General features: G+C 40.3%; 1 protein-coding gene across 3 annotated transcripts in view; it reads left to right on the top strand.

Moving 5' to 3' along the window:
- The first annotated feature begins 1,829 nt into the window (after positions 1-1,829).
- The window catches only part of STAB2 (stabilin 2), a 142,393-nt gene continuing 126,950 nt past the window's right edge, over positions 1,830-17,272 (top strand). For all 3 annotated transcript variants that reach the window (XM_053585633.1, XM_053585632.1, XM_053585631.1), the window contains exons 1-3: positions 1,830-2,146; positions 5,724-5,857; positions 9,412-9,527. In XM_053585633.1, the coding sequence (XP_053441608.1) occupies positions 2,069-2,146; positions 5,724-5,857; positions 9,412-9,527 (328 nt within the window). In that variant the 5' untranslated portion in view covers positions 1,830-2,068. The remainder of the gene's footprint in view (positions 2,147-5,723; positions 5,858-9,411; positions 9,528-17,272) is intronic.

Genomic DNA, 17,272 nt, shown 5'->3' with positions numbered 1-17,272 from the left:
TGGACCCCCTCCCTCCATCCGTTTCTCCCCTCCCCCACCATGTACCAGCATCCATAGTCCTCATATCCAAATTGAGTACATTGGATTCTTGCTTCTCCATTTTTGTGATGCTTTACTAAGAAGAATGTATTTCAACTCCATCCAAATTAATACAAAAGATGTATAGTCACCATCCTTTTGGTGGCTGTATAGTATTCCATGGTATACATATACCATAGCTTGTTAATCCATTCCTGGATTGAATAAAGTGTAGGCAAAACACTTGAAGATACTGGCCTGGAGAAAGACTTTATGAAGAAGACTCCAGTAGCAATAGCAACAACAACAAAAATAAACAAATGGGACTTAATTAAACTGAAAAGCTTCTGTACAGCTAAGGGGACAACAACAAAAGCAAATAGATAACCATCATAATGGGAAAATATATTTGCATATTATGAATTGGACAAAAGCTTGATAACTAGAATCTATAGAGAACTCAAATCAAACAACAACAAAAAAAGCCAACAATCCCTTATATCACTGGGCAAGTGAGATGAATAGAACCTTCTCTAAAGAAGACAGAAGAATGGCTAACAAGCATATGAAAAAATGCTCATCATCCCTGATTATCAGAGAAATGCAAATCAAAACCACCCTGAGATACCATCTAACCCCAGTGAGAATGGCCCACATCACAAAGACTCAAAGCTGCAGATGCTGACGTGGATGTGGAGAGAAGGGAACATTTTTACACTGCTGGTGGGACTGCAAACTAATACTGGAAAGAAGTATGGAAAATCCTCAAAGAACTCAAATTAGACCTCCCATTTGATCCTACAATTCCATTACTGGGCATCTACCCAGAAGAAAAAAAAATCCTTTTATCATAAGGACATGTGCACTAGACTGTTTATTGCAGCTCAATTTACAATTGCCAAATGGTGGAAACGACCTAAATGCCCACCGATTTTGGCTAATATTATTAATTATTTTTATTATTTTCCAGTGCAGGTCTCTGAGCTAGGCTTCAAGGGGTACAGAAAAGATGAAGGGCCCCTGCCCTCCAAGAATTTATAACTGGGCACGGAAGACAGACAGGTGGATTGTGATAGAGGAAATTGGGCTTCCATGGCACCATGTGCAAAGTTCTAGGAGAGTCTTCAAGGGGACTCATATGCAAGGGGAAGAAAGGAGGGCTTCCCTGAAGAAGTGGCTTTAGGGAAGATTAGAACTACGGTCTCAGTTACTTGTTACTGGAGTAACATGGAAGAGAAGAACGAGTGAGTCAAAAAACACTGCCATTGGCATCCACAGCCATTGGCATCCGCAGGGAGATATGTCTTTGCTGGCAGGGGTCCTCAAACTTTTTAAACAGGGGGCCAGTTCACTGTCCCTCAGACCGTTGGAGGGCCGGACTATAGTTTAAAAAAGAAACTATGAACAAATTCCTATGCACACTGCACATATCTTATTTTGAAGTAAAAAAACAAAACAGGAACAAATATAATCACACCACCTCATGTGGCCTGCGGGCTATAGTTTGAGGACCCCTGCGTGTAGAGTTTGCCAGTTACCCAGGGTGAAGCTACACCCTCGTCCTAGGCAGGAACCCAGACTTCCTCAGCACGTCTCCATGCCTGGGACTGTGTTGACTGAGGGCAGCCTCACCAATGCAGTTCAACAGCAAGCTTGGACCTATGCGTTTGGTGTTCCGTGGAACCCTTGGCAGGACTGCGTGCCAGAGGCGCGGACACAGCAGGAGGGAGGCAGAAACTGTTCTGGGATTTTCACAGGCACAGAAATTCCAGGCCAAGCCTCCCCCAGAGCCCTTCAGGATATCCTGTCATTCGGCCAGGACATATATACTATTTAGAGAGGCCAATTTCACCAAGAACCCTGGATTTGACTAGGTCTTAAGGCAGGTTTCACCTTTCGTCTGGTTCAATCCAAGAAAAGGAAAGGAAAAGATTTAAAAGTAAACACTGAAATGAGGAAGAATTCACTGGGACTTCATCAAACTAAGTTAAAATAGCTAAATCATCCTGACAGGTGTCTGGCACAGAGGGGGAGCAGACATTTCCTCATCATGCTACAACGTTTCTTAATCTTTTTCCTCCTATTGGTTGTACAGAATTTCTGCTCCCCAGCTGAAACCACAGGGCAGGTAAGATGAAACTTTGTTTTGTTTTTTTTAATTTGTTACTTTTCATAATGTACTCACAAGCTTTTTGCTTTCATAGGTGAAGGGAACTATCTGGCCTTTAGAAAATAAAAAGAACATTTGTGCAGACTCAGATTCTAATGGTGATCCACCATCTGTCTGAAGGTGTGCTGGACAACTATTCATCTGTCTTTAGTTCTGTTCCTGGACTAAAACACCCTTGTTGGAATTTCTAATTTTAGGGCTAACATTCCTCTTTCCATTACAAGATTTTGGTATACTGGTTTTGGGGGGGGAGGATTGGTTTTTGGTTTGTTTGTTTTTGAGACAGAGTCTTACTATGTCACCCTCAATAGAGTACCATGGCATCACAGCTCACAGCAACCTCAAACTCTTGGGCTTTAAGCAATTCTCTTGTCTCAGCTTCCCAAGTAGCTGGGACTACAGGCGCCCGCCACAACACCCTGCAATTTCGTTGTCTTGTCATTGTTGTTTGCCAGGCTGGGGCCGGGTTTGAACCCACCACCTGTGATGTATGTGGCTGATGCCCTATCCTCTGAGCTATAGGCGTCGAGCCGGTATCCTGGTTTTGGTTTAACAGTCTCATTATTGTGAATATCTACCATCCCATCTTTCTGGCTGAAGAAAATAATTATGTTTGGGGACACATGGATCTAGGAAATCCCAGGGTGGGTGATATATCACTAAACAATAGAAGTATCAGGAATATTTATTTACAGAATTCATCCCTTTGCCTCCCAGGGAATTGTAGTGAAAGTACCATGGCTATCTTCTCAGTAGTCTTTGTGAAATACACAAGCACGTTGAACTCTCGAGCAAGTCTGCAGAAGTTATCACAGAGCAATGCCAACCATCACTGAGTGCTAATCTGGGGGGATTTATTTAAAATGTATTTCACAATATATGATGCCTGATCTTAAAGATGACTCTGCACCTATGCGAGGCAAGTTTTTATCAACACCAGTTGTGCTCCAATTGGCTGTACTCTGATAACGCTTTCATGGCGACATGAAAAGATGGCCTCATGGTGAAACATTCCAGCTCTGAAGTTGGGGAGGGACGAATTCAAAATGTGGCTTTCACTTCTCTGTTTAACAAAATTTCTGAGGATCAATCATGGCGCTCCACAGCTTACTAGCTGTTTGACTCTGAGCAGGTTATTTAATCTCTCCAAGCTTCAGTTCCCCCCCAACAGTGCTCCACAAATGGTAGTATCGTCACTCTCATCACCATCATCATTGTCACCACATTAGTGCAAAGTCAGGTCTTGACCCAGGCTCAAAGTTGAATTTACTTTTCAGAGGGGAGAAGTCTGAAAATACTGTAAAGACATAGAATGAGTCTTCCCATTTGAAAAGGGTAATTTGAAAGTCAAGAGATTTCTGAAGAAGAGAGTTTTAAATCTGGCCTGCTAAGAAAGAAAAGAGTAAGTAATGTAACCTCAGACACTCATCCAAACAGAAAACTCCAATGTAAAGAAAAGGCTGCCTTGGCCAGGCACTATGGCTCACGCCTGCAATCCTAGCACTCTGGAAGGCTGCTGAGACAGGTGAATTGCTTGAGCTCAGGAGTTTGAGATCAGCCTGAGAAAGAGCAAGACCCTGTCTCTAAAAAAAAATAGCCCAGCGTTGTGGTGGGCACCCGTAGTCCCAGCTACTCGGGAGGCAGAGGCAAAAGGATCACTTGAGCCCATGAGTTTGAGGTTGTGAGCTAGGCTGAGGCTACTGTACTCTAGACTGGGGCAACAGAATGAGCCTCTGTCTAAAAGAAAAAAAGGAAAGGCTGCTGGTAAAAAAAAAAAAATGTACAGGTGACATGTCAATGAGAGGAAGTTAACTCAAACTGTATCTAAGTGTGGCTTTTGGTATGAGACCCTAAAGAACACTCCAGTGCTATTTTGGTTTATAAAAATAAGCAAATGAAAGCTACTGGTAAAAATAGAGCTTTCATTTTTCTTGATTCAGGGAAGAGAAAGAGCTAATCAAGGAATAGCAAGACCAGTAACTTAGACAGTGACCTTGGGCAAGTCACTGCAACATCCCTCACCTCCGTTTTCTGCCCCACTAAAATGAGAAGGGTGATACTTGTCCTATTTATCTTTGAGTGGCGAAAATCAAGTAAGATCATCCCTTTGGAAGTATGCATAACCATGCATTGTCATGTACATGGAAAGTTTCTCATGCAGATGTTACGAATTTCAGTGAACTTAGAAGAGGTGACATTTCTGCTCACCTAACCTAGCACCGGGCCCATAGAATGAGCCATGAGATAACACAAAAGTAGGAGACAGGATCTTCCCCATCAAGGGGTTTTTATGTGGACAGCAAAGACCAACAAAATGTGCTCCATTGAGTCAGCCACAGGAAGTTGAGAAGTACAAATTGAGAAATGAGTGGTGAACATGGTTATATGGAAGAGGTGATCTTAAACAGGGCCCAGTAGGGTATGGTGTGGGTAGTCCAGGGGAGGGGAGAGAATCTGCCAGTTAGATTCATGCAAAGCAGAGAGAAGGGGTGGGGAAGAGTTACAGAAAGGAGCAGCTACCACCAATGACACTCCAGATATAATGCCAGGAAATGTGCACCTGTTGTATCACTTAAAGGTCTCAACGACGTTGAGAGTTATGAATATCTTCCCTTTACGGGGTAAGGAATCCACTCAAGCTTGCACACATAGCAAGATGCAGAGCTTGGCTCCACATTGAGGTGTTCTGACCCCCCAGTACAGTCTCCCTTCATCATACAAGGCTGCTTCATCTTAAATTTGATGGGGAGATTAAGGAAACTTGAGAAAAGGTCAGCCTCCCACAGGATTGCCTAAAAACAGGAATTCCAGATGTGGTCTGCTTTGTTCATTTCAGCAGTTAATTCTCAGCCACTTTATATTGCTAAACTATTTCCAGGGTGTCTGTCCTGATCTCCCCAATTCATTCATCTAATTCACATGCATTCACTGAGTGCTACAATGTGTCAGATGCTATTCCGGGGGCATAGGGTACAGCAGTGCACAAAACAGAAAAAGATCTCTGCTCTCCTGAAGCCCACTTTCTTACTGGATTGTATCAAAAGATTACAAAAGTCTTTGCTGAATCCCCACAGCATTTGCCAGAATGTTGGCCCCAGAGCAGATACGTAGTGGAATCGGTGATGAAAAAATAACCTTAAGACCTAAGAGTCTGTGATCAATTGACCTTGAATAACCTGTTTTATCAATTTTCCCATTGGAAAGTATATTTTTCAAGATAATTCAGGTTTCCTATTTGGATATATGCGTGGAATAACATTACCTTACCTTGCTGGACTCTAAACTCCAGATCAGGGATGGCAAATGCATAGTACAAACAGTGCCCCTTCCCCAACCCACAGCCATGCAGACATTGCTTATTGATCCCAGCACTCTTCCAGATGAGGTTGAAAGTAGCAAGCCCATCATGACCAATCCACCTCATTGCCACCCCAGACAGTCCATTAAGTTGAAGCCAGTGAAGAAGATTGGCCTAGCTAGGCATTCTGCAAGGCTCTGATTATGGGAATTGATGTTCTTTTTTATGTTTGCACAGGCAAAAAGATGTGATAAGAAGTCTCTTCTAACAATTAGGACCCAGTGCCAATCCTGCTCGTTCAACTTTAAAGTCAAGTGCCCAGATGGTTACACCAAGATTACCAATGGCTCTGTAGGGGTTCGAGATTGCAGGTACTCATGAGAAAATAAGTGCGCTCCAGTCTTAAAACTCAAGGAACTGTGAATCTAAATTGAAACTCCTTGTCTTAAAAATGGAAAAGCATTTCCATGGCTTTCTTCTTGTTCTAAAACACCCATCAGGCCAAACTTAGGGAATTATGAACTTGATTCTAAAAGCATATAGTATTATTGATTCACATTTTAATACAAAAGGGAATACTTGCCTTGCACATAAACATTCTGCCTTTTTCTTGTCCATCTTTACTTTAAAACTCTGAGCTTTGTTTCATTTGAAAGAGGTTCTAGTCTTGAAAGTGTAAGTCTTGGGTGCTGGTAGTCATCTCACTAACTATGAACAGGTATGGATCCTAACAGTAATCACAACCCAATGAAAGAGGACAAATAAATTCCAGCATGATTGAATTTTATGTAACTTCCTATTCTTAAAGACCTCTTAGGATTCAAAACTCACAAGTCAACATTCAAGGCCAATCCTGGCAAAGGATGACAAACAGTTCTGCTCGTCAGCTAATGAAAGCAGCCATGAGGTTCAATTGCAAATACAATGTTGTATTTATTCAGCCTACTAATTTAGAAATTAGCACTCAATGAGTTTGTTTTTAATTCAGGGCTGAAGGATTAGAATTGATTTTTTTTTATTTTGAAATGAAATGAAACCTTAACATTGTTCTATCACAATATTTTAAACTCACATTTGCTTACTGCGGGTACGCTATATTCTAAAACCAAACTCATCATTTTTAGTAAAAGTTCCCCAGCATTAACTGGCCTAAAATTAGTAAACATGCAGCACTTAACACTTAATTACCAAGGTAGGCATATATTTGTGATGCATTTCAATTTGTATTAGAATAGTATCAGCATGATTTAGGATTCAAAGTTAAAATTACATGTCCACTTTACTGAGAACGTTTCGTACTGGCTACTTTTTTGTTCAAGGCCAAGGTAGACAGTTGGTCATGTCCCATTCACAACCAACACACTCCCACAAACACAGAGGATAAAATTTTTGCATCGATGCTCTCCTTTTAGAACTGAAGACTGATCTGTTATTTTTCTATGCTAGGACAAACTCAAGACTGGCTCTTTGGTTTTTGTTGTGGTTTTTTTAACCACTCTAATGAAGGAAGCTTGGCATGCAAAAAGCTGTATATATTTAACGTATACAACTTGATGAGTTTGGAGATAAGTATACACCCACGACCATCGCAACCAGCACCATAAACATACCCATCACCTCCAAAAGGTTCCTCCTTCTCTCTTTTTGTGTGTGATAAGACCACTGGGCCAGGTGCGATGGTTCATGCCTATAATTCCGACACCTTGGAAGGCCGAAGTGGGAGGATAGTTTGTAGCCAGGAGTTCAAGACCAGTCTGGGCAACTTGGCAAGACCTTGTATCTACAAAAAAATTATGATTACTTAAAAATTAGGCAGGCATGATGATGCATGCCTGTAGTCCCAGCTACTCAGGAGTCTAAGGTAAGGAGATTGCTTGAGCCAGGAGTTCAGAGCTGCAGTGAGCTATGATGATGCCACTGTGCTCCAGTCTGAAGCAAGACCCTATTTCTTTAAAAAAAAAAAAAAAGTCTTTTTTAAAGAAACAACACTTAACATAGATCCAGCCTCCTAATTTTTTAAGCATATATTATATTGTTATTTACTGCATGCACTATGCTATGTCATAAATCTCTAAGATTTTTTTAATCACATATTTTTAAGCATGTTTTGTATTATTATTTACTATGCTATTTCGTAAAGCTCCAACATATTTTCATTTTACATAAACAAAACTTTGTACCCTTTGACCAGTACTTTCCAACTTCCTGTCTTCCAACCATTGGCAATCACCATTTCACTCTCTGCTGCAATGAGTTTGACTATTTAAATTCCTTATCTAAACGGAACCATGTCCTTCTGTGTTAGCTTATTTCCCTGAGCATAAAAGCCTCCAGGTTCATCCATGTTGTCACAAATCACAAGACTTCCTTCTCTGCAAAGGTGGAGTAATACTGCGGCGTATGTGCAGACCATGCGTTCTTTAGCCGTTCACACATCCATGGATGTTTCCACACCTGGGCTATTGTGAACAATTCTGCAATGAATGTGGGAGCACAGATATCTATTTGAGATTCTGATTTCAATGTTCTTGGAGACATATCCAGAAGTAGTTTTATTTTTAATTCTTGGAAGACACTCCATAGTGACTACACCAGTTGACACTCCCATCAACGGCACATAGGGCCTTCCCTGTCTCTGCATCATTGCCGGCCTGCTCTTGTGTTTATTTGCTTTATGACCGTCATCCTAATAAGTGTGAGGGGATAGCCCATTGTGGCTTTGATTGGCCTCTTGCTGATGATTAGTGATGTTGAGTGCCTTTTTGTATACCTGTTGGCCACATGTTTGTCTTTGAAAATTAGTTCTTGAAAGGATGCTTGGTTCTGCCCTTGGGTTCTCCACCTTTGTGAAGAGATGTCAATGCCAGTATTCTCAAAAAAAAAAAAAAAAAGCCAGAGCTCCATGGAGCTTTTATTCTGTGATCAGTGGCTGACGCACAATGCTTAAGAGAGCCATCTCTGTAGGCAAACTGCCTGGATTTCACCCCAATTCTCATGGAATCTATGTGACCTTATACCAGGTATTCAACGTCTCCAAATCTTAGTTTTTTCATTATATTGGGGGGGGGGGCATAAAGATGGAAAAAAAAAAGAAAAGTAAAGAAAGAAAGCAAAGGAAAAAACTCAATTCCATTCCCACTTTGATTATCCCTAAAGCACATGACTCTGCTATTAATCAGCTACACACATCTCAGGGACTACTTTGAGAGGACAACCCCAACTCACCATCATGCTATTCTTAACAGCCCAGCTGAAAATAACAATATTCATGGAGAATTGTCTCTAGATCCTAAAGTCTAATCCTGGAATAAGCCATGCCTGCAGAGATCCCTATAAATAGACAATGGTGTTTAGCCTCCATAGGTTGCTATTCCAGAACTGTTCCTCAGCTGGTCCTTGAAACTGTTCTGTGGAAGTCATCATTACATCTAGGATATTGTGGTGAATATTGCTTGCTACATTACACTGCCTCTGCCACAGAAATTTCTCTTTCTATTGTATCTGCAGTAAATATGTTAATCCTGAATAACTGGATTGCTTTAAATCCGCAGATCCTTGCACCATGTAACTCGTGACCTTTCCCTTCTTGCATTGACCACCAGGACACTCACTCACTGGCAAGTTTAAGGTCTACCCATAGATTGGCCCCAGGTCCTAATACATTTATTTCATCTACTAACTCACTTCTCACTCTAGATACTTCCTCCCTATTTTCATTGTTCTCTGATTTTTTCCATTCATTTCTCACAATTAAATATAATTGATAATTAAGTTTAATTCTACCTAGAAAGCCAAATGTGTTCAATCTATATTTTTTAATGACTAGTAAGTATAAAGACCTAAATGAACGTCTGGGATAATCCCACCACCCAGAGTGAACAGCATTCCTTCATCATGTGTTAATATGCTCTCTTTACCTTCCCAGGTACAGCTTTGAGGTGAGGACATACTCTTTGTCTCTCCCTGGATGCCGCCATATTTGCAGGAAGGATTATCTCCAGCCTCAATGTTGCCCAGGCCACTGGGGTCCGGACTGCATGGGTAAGTGGCACAATACTTGGACTTTGACATTTGCTTCTCAATGTCCCATTTTACAGAAAACTGAGATAAAGGATGCCCAATAAGACAAGAAAGTAAGCATCATTTTCTAGAAATTTCTGTTTCAGCTGCATGTAGAAAATCTTTCTTGCCCTGTCAGCTTTTATAAAGAAATCTGCTTTACTGAAGTTAGAGTTCTCTCCTTAAGAGAATTCCTTAATAAGTCAGAAAAAGGGACAATTGAAAGAATATTCATTTGTATTAAAAAAAAAAAAAGGCAACTTGCCACATGCAAGTACCTTTTACTACCACATGGAAGTAAAAGGGTGGGCTGTTATAACCCAAATACAATTTTCTTTAAAAAAAAAAAATTTAGTACAATATCTCAAAGACCGTAGTTTTGACAACCAAAATAATTATTAAAAATTCTAAAATTTTAAGTCTTAGGATAGAATATCACAACCCATTATGGTGAATTTAAGAAGATGCACCAGTGTAAAAAAACTGTAAAGTTAACTGTGTAAAGTTATATGGAAATACATATATACCTAATTAATTCTGGTATATATATATTTTCATATATAAGAAAAACCAGTAACAAAGTCTGAACCAATGGTATAGACTTCTGTTATCAAGCATACCATTTGATATCTGCAATTGAACAATTAACCTGATTCTAGATGTTAACACTCAAATAAAGACTGAGTTCTTGCTACCTAATGGAAATTATGTAAAATTTCTTTTTTTTATAGTCAAAAATCAGACATTTTAATTCATGAATTTACCATTTGTTCTCCATCTTTTAATTTTTTCTTTTTGAGACAGAGTCTATGTCACCCTCAGTAGAGTGCTTAGGCATCACAGCTCACAGCAACCGCAAACTCTTGGGCTTAAGCGATTCTCTTGCCTCAGCCTCCCAAGTAGCTGGGACTACAGGCGCCTGCCACCACACCTGGCTATTTTTGTTACAGTTGTCATTGTTGTTTAGCTGGCCCGGGCTGGGTTTGAACCTGCCAGCTTCAGTGTATGTGGCCAGCGCTGCAACCACTGTGCTATGGGCGCCAAGCCTCTGCATCTTTTAAGATGTAATGAAAACATCTTGAGATCCACATGAGGAGAGTTATCAATTCCCTTTTGCTTTTTTCTTTTCTTATTAGAGTAATCTAAGCAAATTTTACACAGCTTATAAAGTTTAGAAGAGTATAAAGAAAGAAAAAGTATCAACTTACATTATATCACACATAGCAAACCTTAAATATTTTGGCATATGTCAATCTTGGTGTTTTTTCCATGTAGTTTCTGAATAGCTGAGCCCATATCATATGTGTGACATCTCCTGCTTGTTTGTTTAACTAATGATTAAATGAATAACAGTCTACATGTACTGAATGTGGCTGACATTAGGTACCAGAGAGGTACTCAGCCTACAGTATCTGAGTTAGTCATTTTGGTGTTGGGGGGATTAATATGAGGCTACATATGATTAAGTTACATTATTTGCATTTAAAGTAAAATCCAAAGTCTGGATTGTAGTTGAGTCCTCGATGCAGAAAGTGTGCCATATACACCTACATTGCACCCAGTAGGTGGGAACTCACTGAGCCCCCTCCACGCCACCCCATTCTTGAATTTAATTGTGTTTTTCTCTCACATGGGCCTGTAGTTGTTAATCTACAATTTTCAGATGAGTAATGAGGACATGGAATGCTTGCTTTCCCATTCTTGAGATACTTTCCTTAGGAGAATGTTCTCCAAATCCATCCAGGTAAATACCAAAGATGTAAAGTCTCCATCTTTTTTATGGCTGAACAGTATCCCATGATACATACACCACAGTTTATCCATCCGTTCATGTAAGGATGGGCACTTGGGTTGTTTCCACATCTTTGCAGTAGTGAATTGAGCTGCTATAAACATTCAAGTGAGAATATCTTTGTGGTAAAATTATTTTTTTTCTTCTGGGTAGATACCTAGTAATGGGATTACAGGATGAAATGGAAGGTCAACATTTAGTTCTTTGAGGATTTTCCATACTTCTTTTCAAAAAGGCTGTACTTGTTTCCATGAATTAGATAGTTTTATCCCCATTTGTCCTATGAGGAATCAGAGATTTAGAAATTATCCCTTGCCAGTTCCTTTGTTCTGGTGATAAAGTAATGAAACAAATTCAAGTTCAAGGCTGCCTGTCACCAAAGCCTGCTTTCTTTCTACGCTATCCAACTGCCTGGAGCAAACATTATTCAGAAGCAGAGCCTCCAAACGTATTTCCAATGGCTCTTTTGGTTAGTAGGGCCTTTCAGCCTTCCAGTAAATGCCTGGATTATGCTCCTTGCCCAGGAAAGATCAGGTTTGGGGTTCCAGATACCTGGGCCCTTGTCCATATTAACTTCCCTCTGTTCAGTTTCACCCAAGCATGTTGGCACAGCATATTTCTAAGAATTCAGCAAATCTAAATCAAATACCCAGATACGGGGTCTTTTAAGTGATTGACCCAGATTTCCAGATTTCAAGGAATTGTTTTAGGGACAAATATGGCCATGATCACATCCAGTTCTTACAGACATTCTGGTACAATAGAAAGAGCTTTTAGATTTGCTTTGTTGTTCCCAATTCATAGAAACTAATCTGATGCTAAGTTATTAATCAGGCACACTGTAGACAAGAAAAAGATTTTGTCCAAGAGTTAGTGTGAAAGTCAGAATGTTTAATATCACGAGTAACAGACCACTGCCAGGAGAGCAAAAGAACACCAAGCCTGCAACCACAAGGGTTTGTTTGCTTGTTTGCTTTTGGAGACCGAGTCTCAAGCTGCTGCCCTGAGTAGAGTGCCGCCCTGGGTAGAGTGCCATGGCATTCTAGCTCTCATCAACCTCTAACTCTTGGGTTCAAGCGATTCTCTTGCCTCAGTTTTTCTATTTTCAGTAGAAACAGGGTCTCACTTTTGCTCAGGCTGGTCTCAAACTCGTGAGCTCAAGCTATCCACCTGCCTCAGCCTCCCAGAGTGCTAAGATTCCAGACGTGAGCCACCACGCCCAGCCTACAACCACAAGTTTTAGTTTGGAACTTAGTTCCGTCACTTCCTAGTTTGGACAAATGACTTTGCACCTACTCCTCAGACTCCTCATCTGTCAAACAGGGGCAAAAAGTCCTACTCGACAACGCTGTAGCCGAGATTTTAAGGTGTTCATCTAAGTGAAAGGACTTGGCAAAGTGCATAGCTCAGAGAAGGCACTTTATAAACCTGTGATGAATAAACAAATGCATGCGTCCCAGCCAAATGAGGCCCCTGATAACGAAGGGCAAATAAAATGATGCTCTTGCTCTGACCCCCTTTTAATAGTGGATAACTCTTAAAAGGTGGGCAGGCAAAGAGGATCTAAAATCTTTAGCGTGTTTCATACCATCACACTGTGCTATGTACAGGTGAACGTCACAAGAGTCATGTGTACTATCAAAACTGTCACAAAGAATTCTCTGAATGTTCGGGTGTTTCTTTCAAAGAGGTCTCAAAGCCAGAGAAACAAAACATGTCAAAATGGAGACCTGAATATTATTTCTGCTGTCCTGTCACTGGGCAAAAGGTCACTTCCCTTTATCTTCGTCTCCCAAACATACTACATGTCTCGAAAGGCTTCCTTCCTCCAGCTCAGGAAAAAGATAAATACCCTTCTTGGCTGTGCATTTCACCTGTCACATTTCGTGGTGATGACAAGCAAGACCTTGACTACCACTTCTACATTTCCGCAAGGATAAGGCCATTTCAGAGTTGCTGACATGTGTCCATCCTTCTTTTTGAGGAAACACAGTCCAGAATGTCCTTGTTTGCAAAGCAAAGGGAACATTCACTTCCTCTGCAATGCTTTGAAAAATACATTTGTGCTCAATACATCTGGGTTAGTTTGAAAATTATTTTAATAATCCCTTCCTCAAATGAGGAAATCACTCTGTGATTAACACTGCAAACTTGGAAAGTGCAGGGAAGCACAATGCAAAAAAAGAAAACACCCATCATCTTCTAAAATTAAGACTAAGGAATGAGTTCTCACCTGGGGGGAGAGTGGGAGAAATGTCATCCTGACATAAGGAAAGTGTTTTTACCCAGATTTAACCTGCTTCTCCCCAATTAAAATTTGAACTGTTCTATCAAATGGGCATCTGGAGGTCTTTTCTCATTAGCACAAAACGAGAAAATATGCACTCAAAGCATATTTTTAGCTTCGAAACTTAATCACATTTGAACAGCCACTATTCTATCTGAGATGAGATAGCTTTATTTTTATTTCAACATCCCAGCTCTTTTTACTCTGCCATGAACATTAATGGATTTATGCAACAAGTCAAGGTAATGACAAACAAACGCGTGCAAAGGGGTTCCACCTAAACTCCATGCTGGCCAAAGCAATCTGATTATTTCAGTAGGAATGGTCTTGATCTTTTTTTTTTTTAGGTCAATATCATCAAATGTCCCACATATCTTTCTTTTTCTGTGTCATGTTATTTGCATTTCCAGACCCCTTTTTCTTTCTCACTGCATATTCCTGGCCATCCACTGCCCAGGTTTCAAATAATGGATGACACACATTTGAAACCGTTCTTTGAGGCAGGTTGCTCTGAGTGACCCATAATTCTGAGTTCACATGAAGAACATATTTCACTTCAATTTCCCAGGAAGACAATTCCAACCAGAGCTCTAAATGGAACACCAGGTCATGTTTTACACCTAGCACTGTGCCCCAAGTTCTTAAAGGGGGTGAGAGGGAATAGGCACCTCTGGGGGTTCTTGGGAGATAAAGTTACAGGGAAGTTCCTGGCCTCTTGCTGGGCAGGAAGTTTATTATCTTCCTTTAAAGAAACAGACCAGCTAATGATCTGCTGACAGCCTGTAATCATTAACCCTCCCTCCTGAGGAAAATGAGGATAGGAGAGACCCCCAGAGTAAGGGAAATGTGATAATGGCCTAAAATAATCTTATCAGCTACTTGAGCCTCACAAGGCATCAAAATGTGCCCGTGTAGCAAATTCTGTAATATCTCAAGCAGGTTTCTGAGAATGTTGATTTTACTCTGTACCATCTTTTTCCTTAAAGGGGGGGGGGGCTAAGGTGACGGAAAATTATTTGAGAAGCAAGAAAGAAATGTATACTTTTGCTTTCCAAAGTGTATTTTAAAAGAAAACGGTTTTCATAAATTGTTAAAAGTTAATTTCGGCCATAAAAGGAGAACTCCCCTTACCCCCATGGTCTTGCTACCTTTTTTCCAAAGTTCTCTCCAGGGCTGGTGAAATCAAGCATTTATTGAGTGCCTATTACAGGCACCTGTCATCACATATATGATAGACACCGCGCCTAATCACATAGATGATAGTCCCCTCCCCAACCCACCCCCGGGTGCTCACAAAATAATGAGAATAATGAGGGAAATCAACACAAAAGCAGGGGAGGAATAACAGTTGTGCCTCTGAGCCCAGGTAAGGACACAGGGGCTTTGAGGAGTTTTGCACCTACCCAGACAGAACAGACTAATAAACGCAGACATGACAGAGCTAGTAAGAGAATATTGTAAATAATTTTATGACAATCAATTTGACAGTAAAGATAAAGTAGACATATTTATTGAAAATAAAAAATTACTAAAGTTCATTCAAGAGGAAAAAGATAATCTATCTTATACCCACAAAGTTAAATGTGAAGTGAACTCCTCCACACAATGCCATGGAGCTTCATTGGTGAATACGATCATATCAAAGGAAGAAAATTATACCAACTTTACAAAAACTCTTCCCCAAAATTGAAAAACAGAACATATCCTAGCTCACTCAGTAGGAGAACATTACTGTCCTGGTTGCCAAACCAGACAAATATGTAACAAGAACAAAAAAATTACAGACCAACATCCCTAATGAGCATACACAGAAAAATTCTTAACAAAATTGTAGCCAACTGAATCCAGAAATACGCAAAACAGATAAAAGATTGTAATCAGTGCAAGAAGATGAAAATTTTAAAAAACATAAAATGTATAGAGATTGGAAAGGAAGAAATAAAATTATCTCTATCCCACAATTACCCATGGAGGAAATTTCTAAGAATGTCCAAGAATTTATTAGAACTAATATGTGAGTTTATTAAGTTCTCAGAAGTTGAGCTCAATATATAAAAATCAATGGCATGTCTATGAACGAGCAATGAACAATTAGTCATCGAAATGTTAAAAAGCAATTAGAAGTAGTACCAAAAGCCATGAAGAACTCAGGTATGAATCTAACAAAAATTGTGCAAAATTTGTAAGCCGAAATCTGTAAAATATTGAGGAACAAAAGAAAAGAAAGTACTAAATAAAAGGAAAGTGATACTGTGATTATGATTAGAAGATTCAATATTTTCAGGTGCTGGTTCTCTCTAAACGGATCATCGATTCAATGTGATTTCAATTAAAATCCCAGTAGGATTTTGGAGGGTACAAATGGACAAACTGATTCTAAACGTATACAGAAAAGCAGAGGTACTAGAATAACCCAAGTAATTATGAAAAAGTTAAGGACTTACATTATCTGATTTCCACAAGTGGTTCAACTAATTTTTAGATGAGATTCCAGTTGCTTATCTGGGCCCTGCTTGATGAAGAAGAGTTCTCCCTCCTCTTCATCCTGACCTCCCACTACCCTTTAAATAAAGAACAAAATCTTTAACAAGGCCCTTCCTTAATGATCTGGCTGTTACCACCTGTTGAGACTAGCTCTAAACCTACTGGGCCATTCAGAATTAGGTTGTTTGGGGTAAATATTGGTCAAATCCTGTAGACACAGTGATGAGAGCTCCTCGTCTCTTCCGTGACAACCCTTATCCCATTTTGCAAACCAGTATTACCTGGTTGGTTTTTGTTTAATCCACGACTCTTCCCACTAGACAGCACCATGGAAGTGGGAACCGGGTAAGTGCGTTTGCCTGTGTATACCCAGGACCTTACAAGCTGCCTGGTCCAAACGGGAGCCCAATAAGTTATTTTCTGAGTGTTGTTAACAGTCATAGCACCAATCAGAAAGAATGAAAACCAAAGAAGAAGACAGGCTCTAAATTAGAGCATCTGCCATTTATCTCTTTTTATTTCAGATTCATAGGAAGGTCCAGACGATTAGATCACATCGTTTGTGTTTATTAGGTAGCGTCTAAGTTGTATTGTGCAACTACCATTTCTTGAACAACTAATATTTCTAGTTCTTACAAAAACTGTCCCAGAAGATATACAAAGGGAAAGCAAAGGGTTGAGCTGAGATTCAAACCCAGAACATTGACTGCGTGTCCCAGCTCCTCCTATGACACCACGGCATCTCAAATAACCACTGGCCTATTTGGTGAGAGCAGCCCCTAACCAACATCTTGTTTTTCATAGTGACTTATAAATATTAGCTGTGCTGTCTGGGCACAGTGGCTCACGCCTGTAATCCCAGCCCTCTGGGAGGCCCAGGAGGGTGGATTGCTTGAGCTCAGGAGTTCAAGACCAGCCTGAGCAAAGTGGGAACCCCCATCTTTACAAATAGAAAAAACTAGCCAGGGGTAGTGGCAGGTGCCTGTAGTCCCAGCTACTTAGGACGCTGAGGCAAGAGGATCACTTGAGCCTAAGTGTTTGAGGTTGCCGTGAGCTATGATGCTACAGCACTCCACCCAGGGTGACTGAGACTGTCACAAAAATTAAAAAATATTAGTTGTGCCTCAGTGTGTCTGCTCCTTTTCTCATCCCCCAAACACGTCT

Source organism: Nycticebus coucang, chromosome 3, assembly GCF_027406575.1.
Source record: "Nycticebus coucang isolate mNycCou1 chromosome 3, mNycCou1.pri, whole genome shotgun sequence".
NCBI classification, from domain to species: Eukaryota; Metazoa; Chordata; class Mammalia; order Primates; family Lorisidae; genus Nycticebus; species Nycticebus coucang.
Note: the sequence above shows the minus strand (reverse complement) of the source record. Positions and strands in the feature narration are given on the sequence as shown.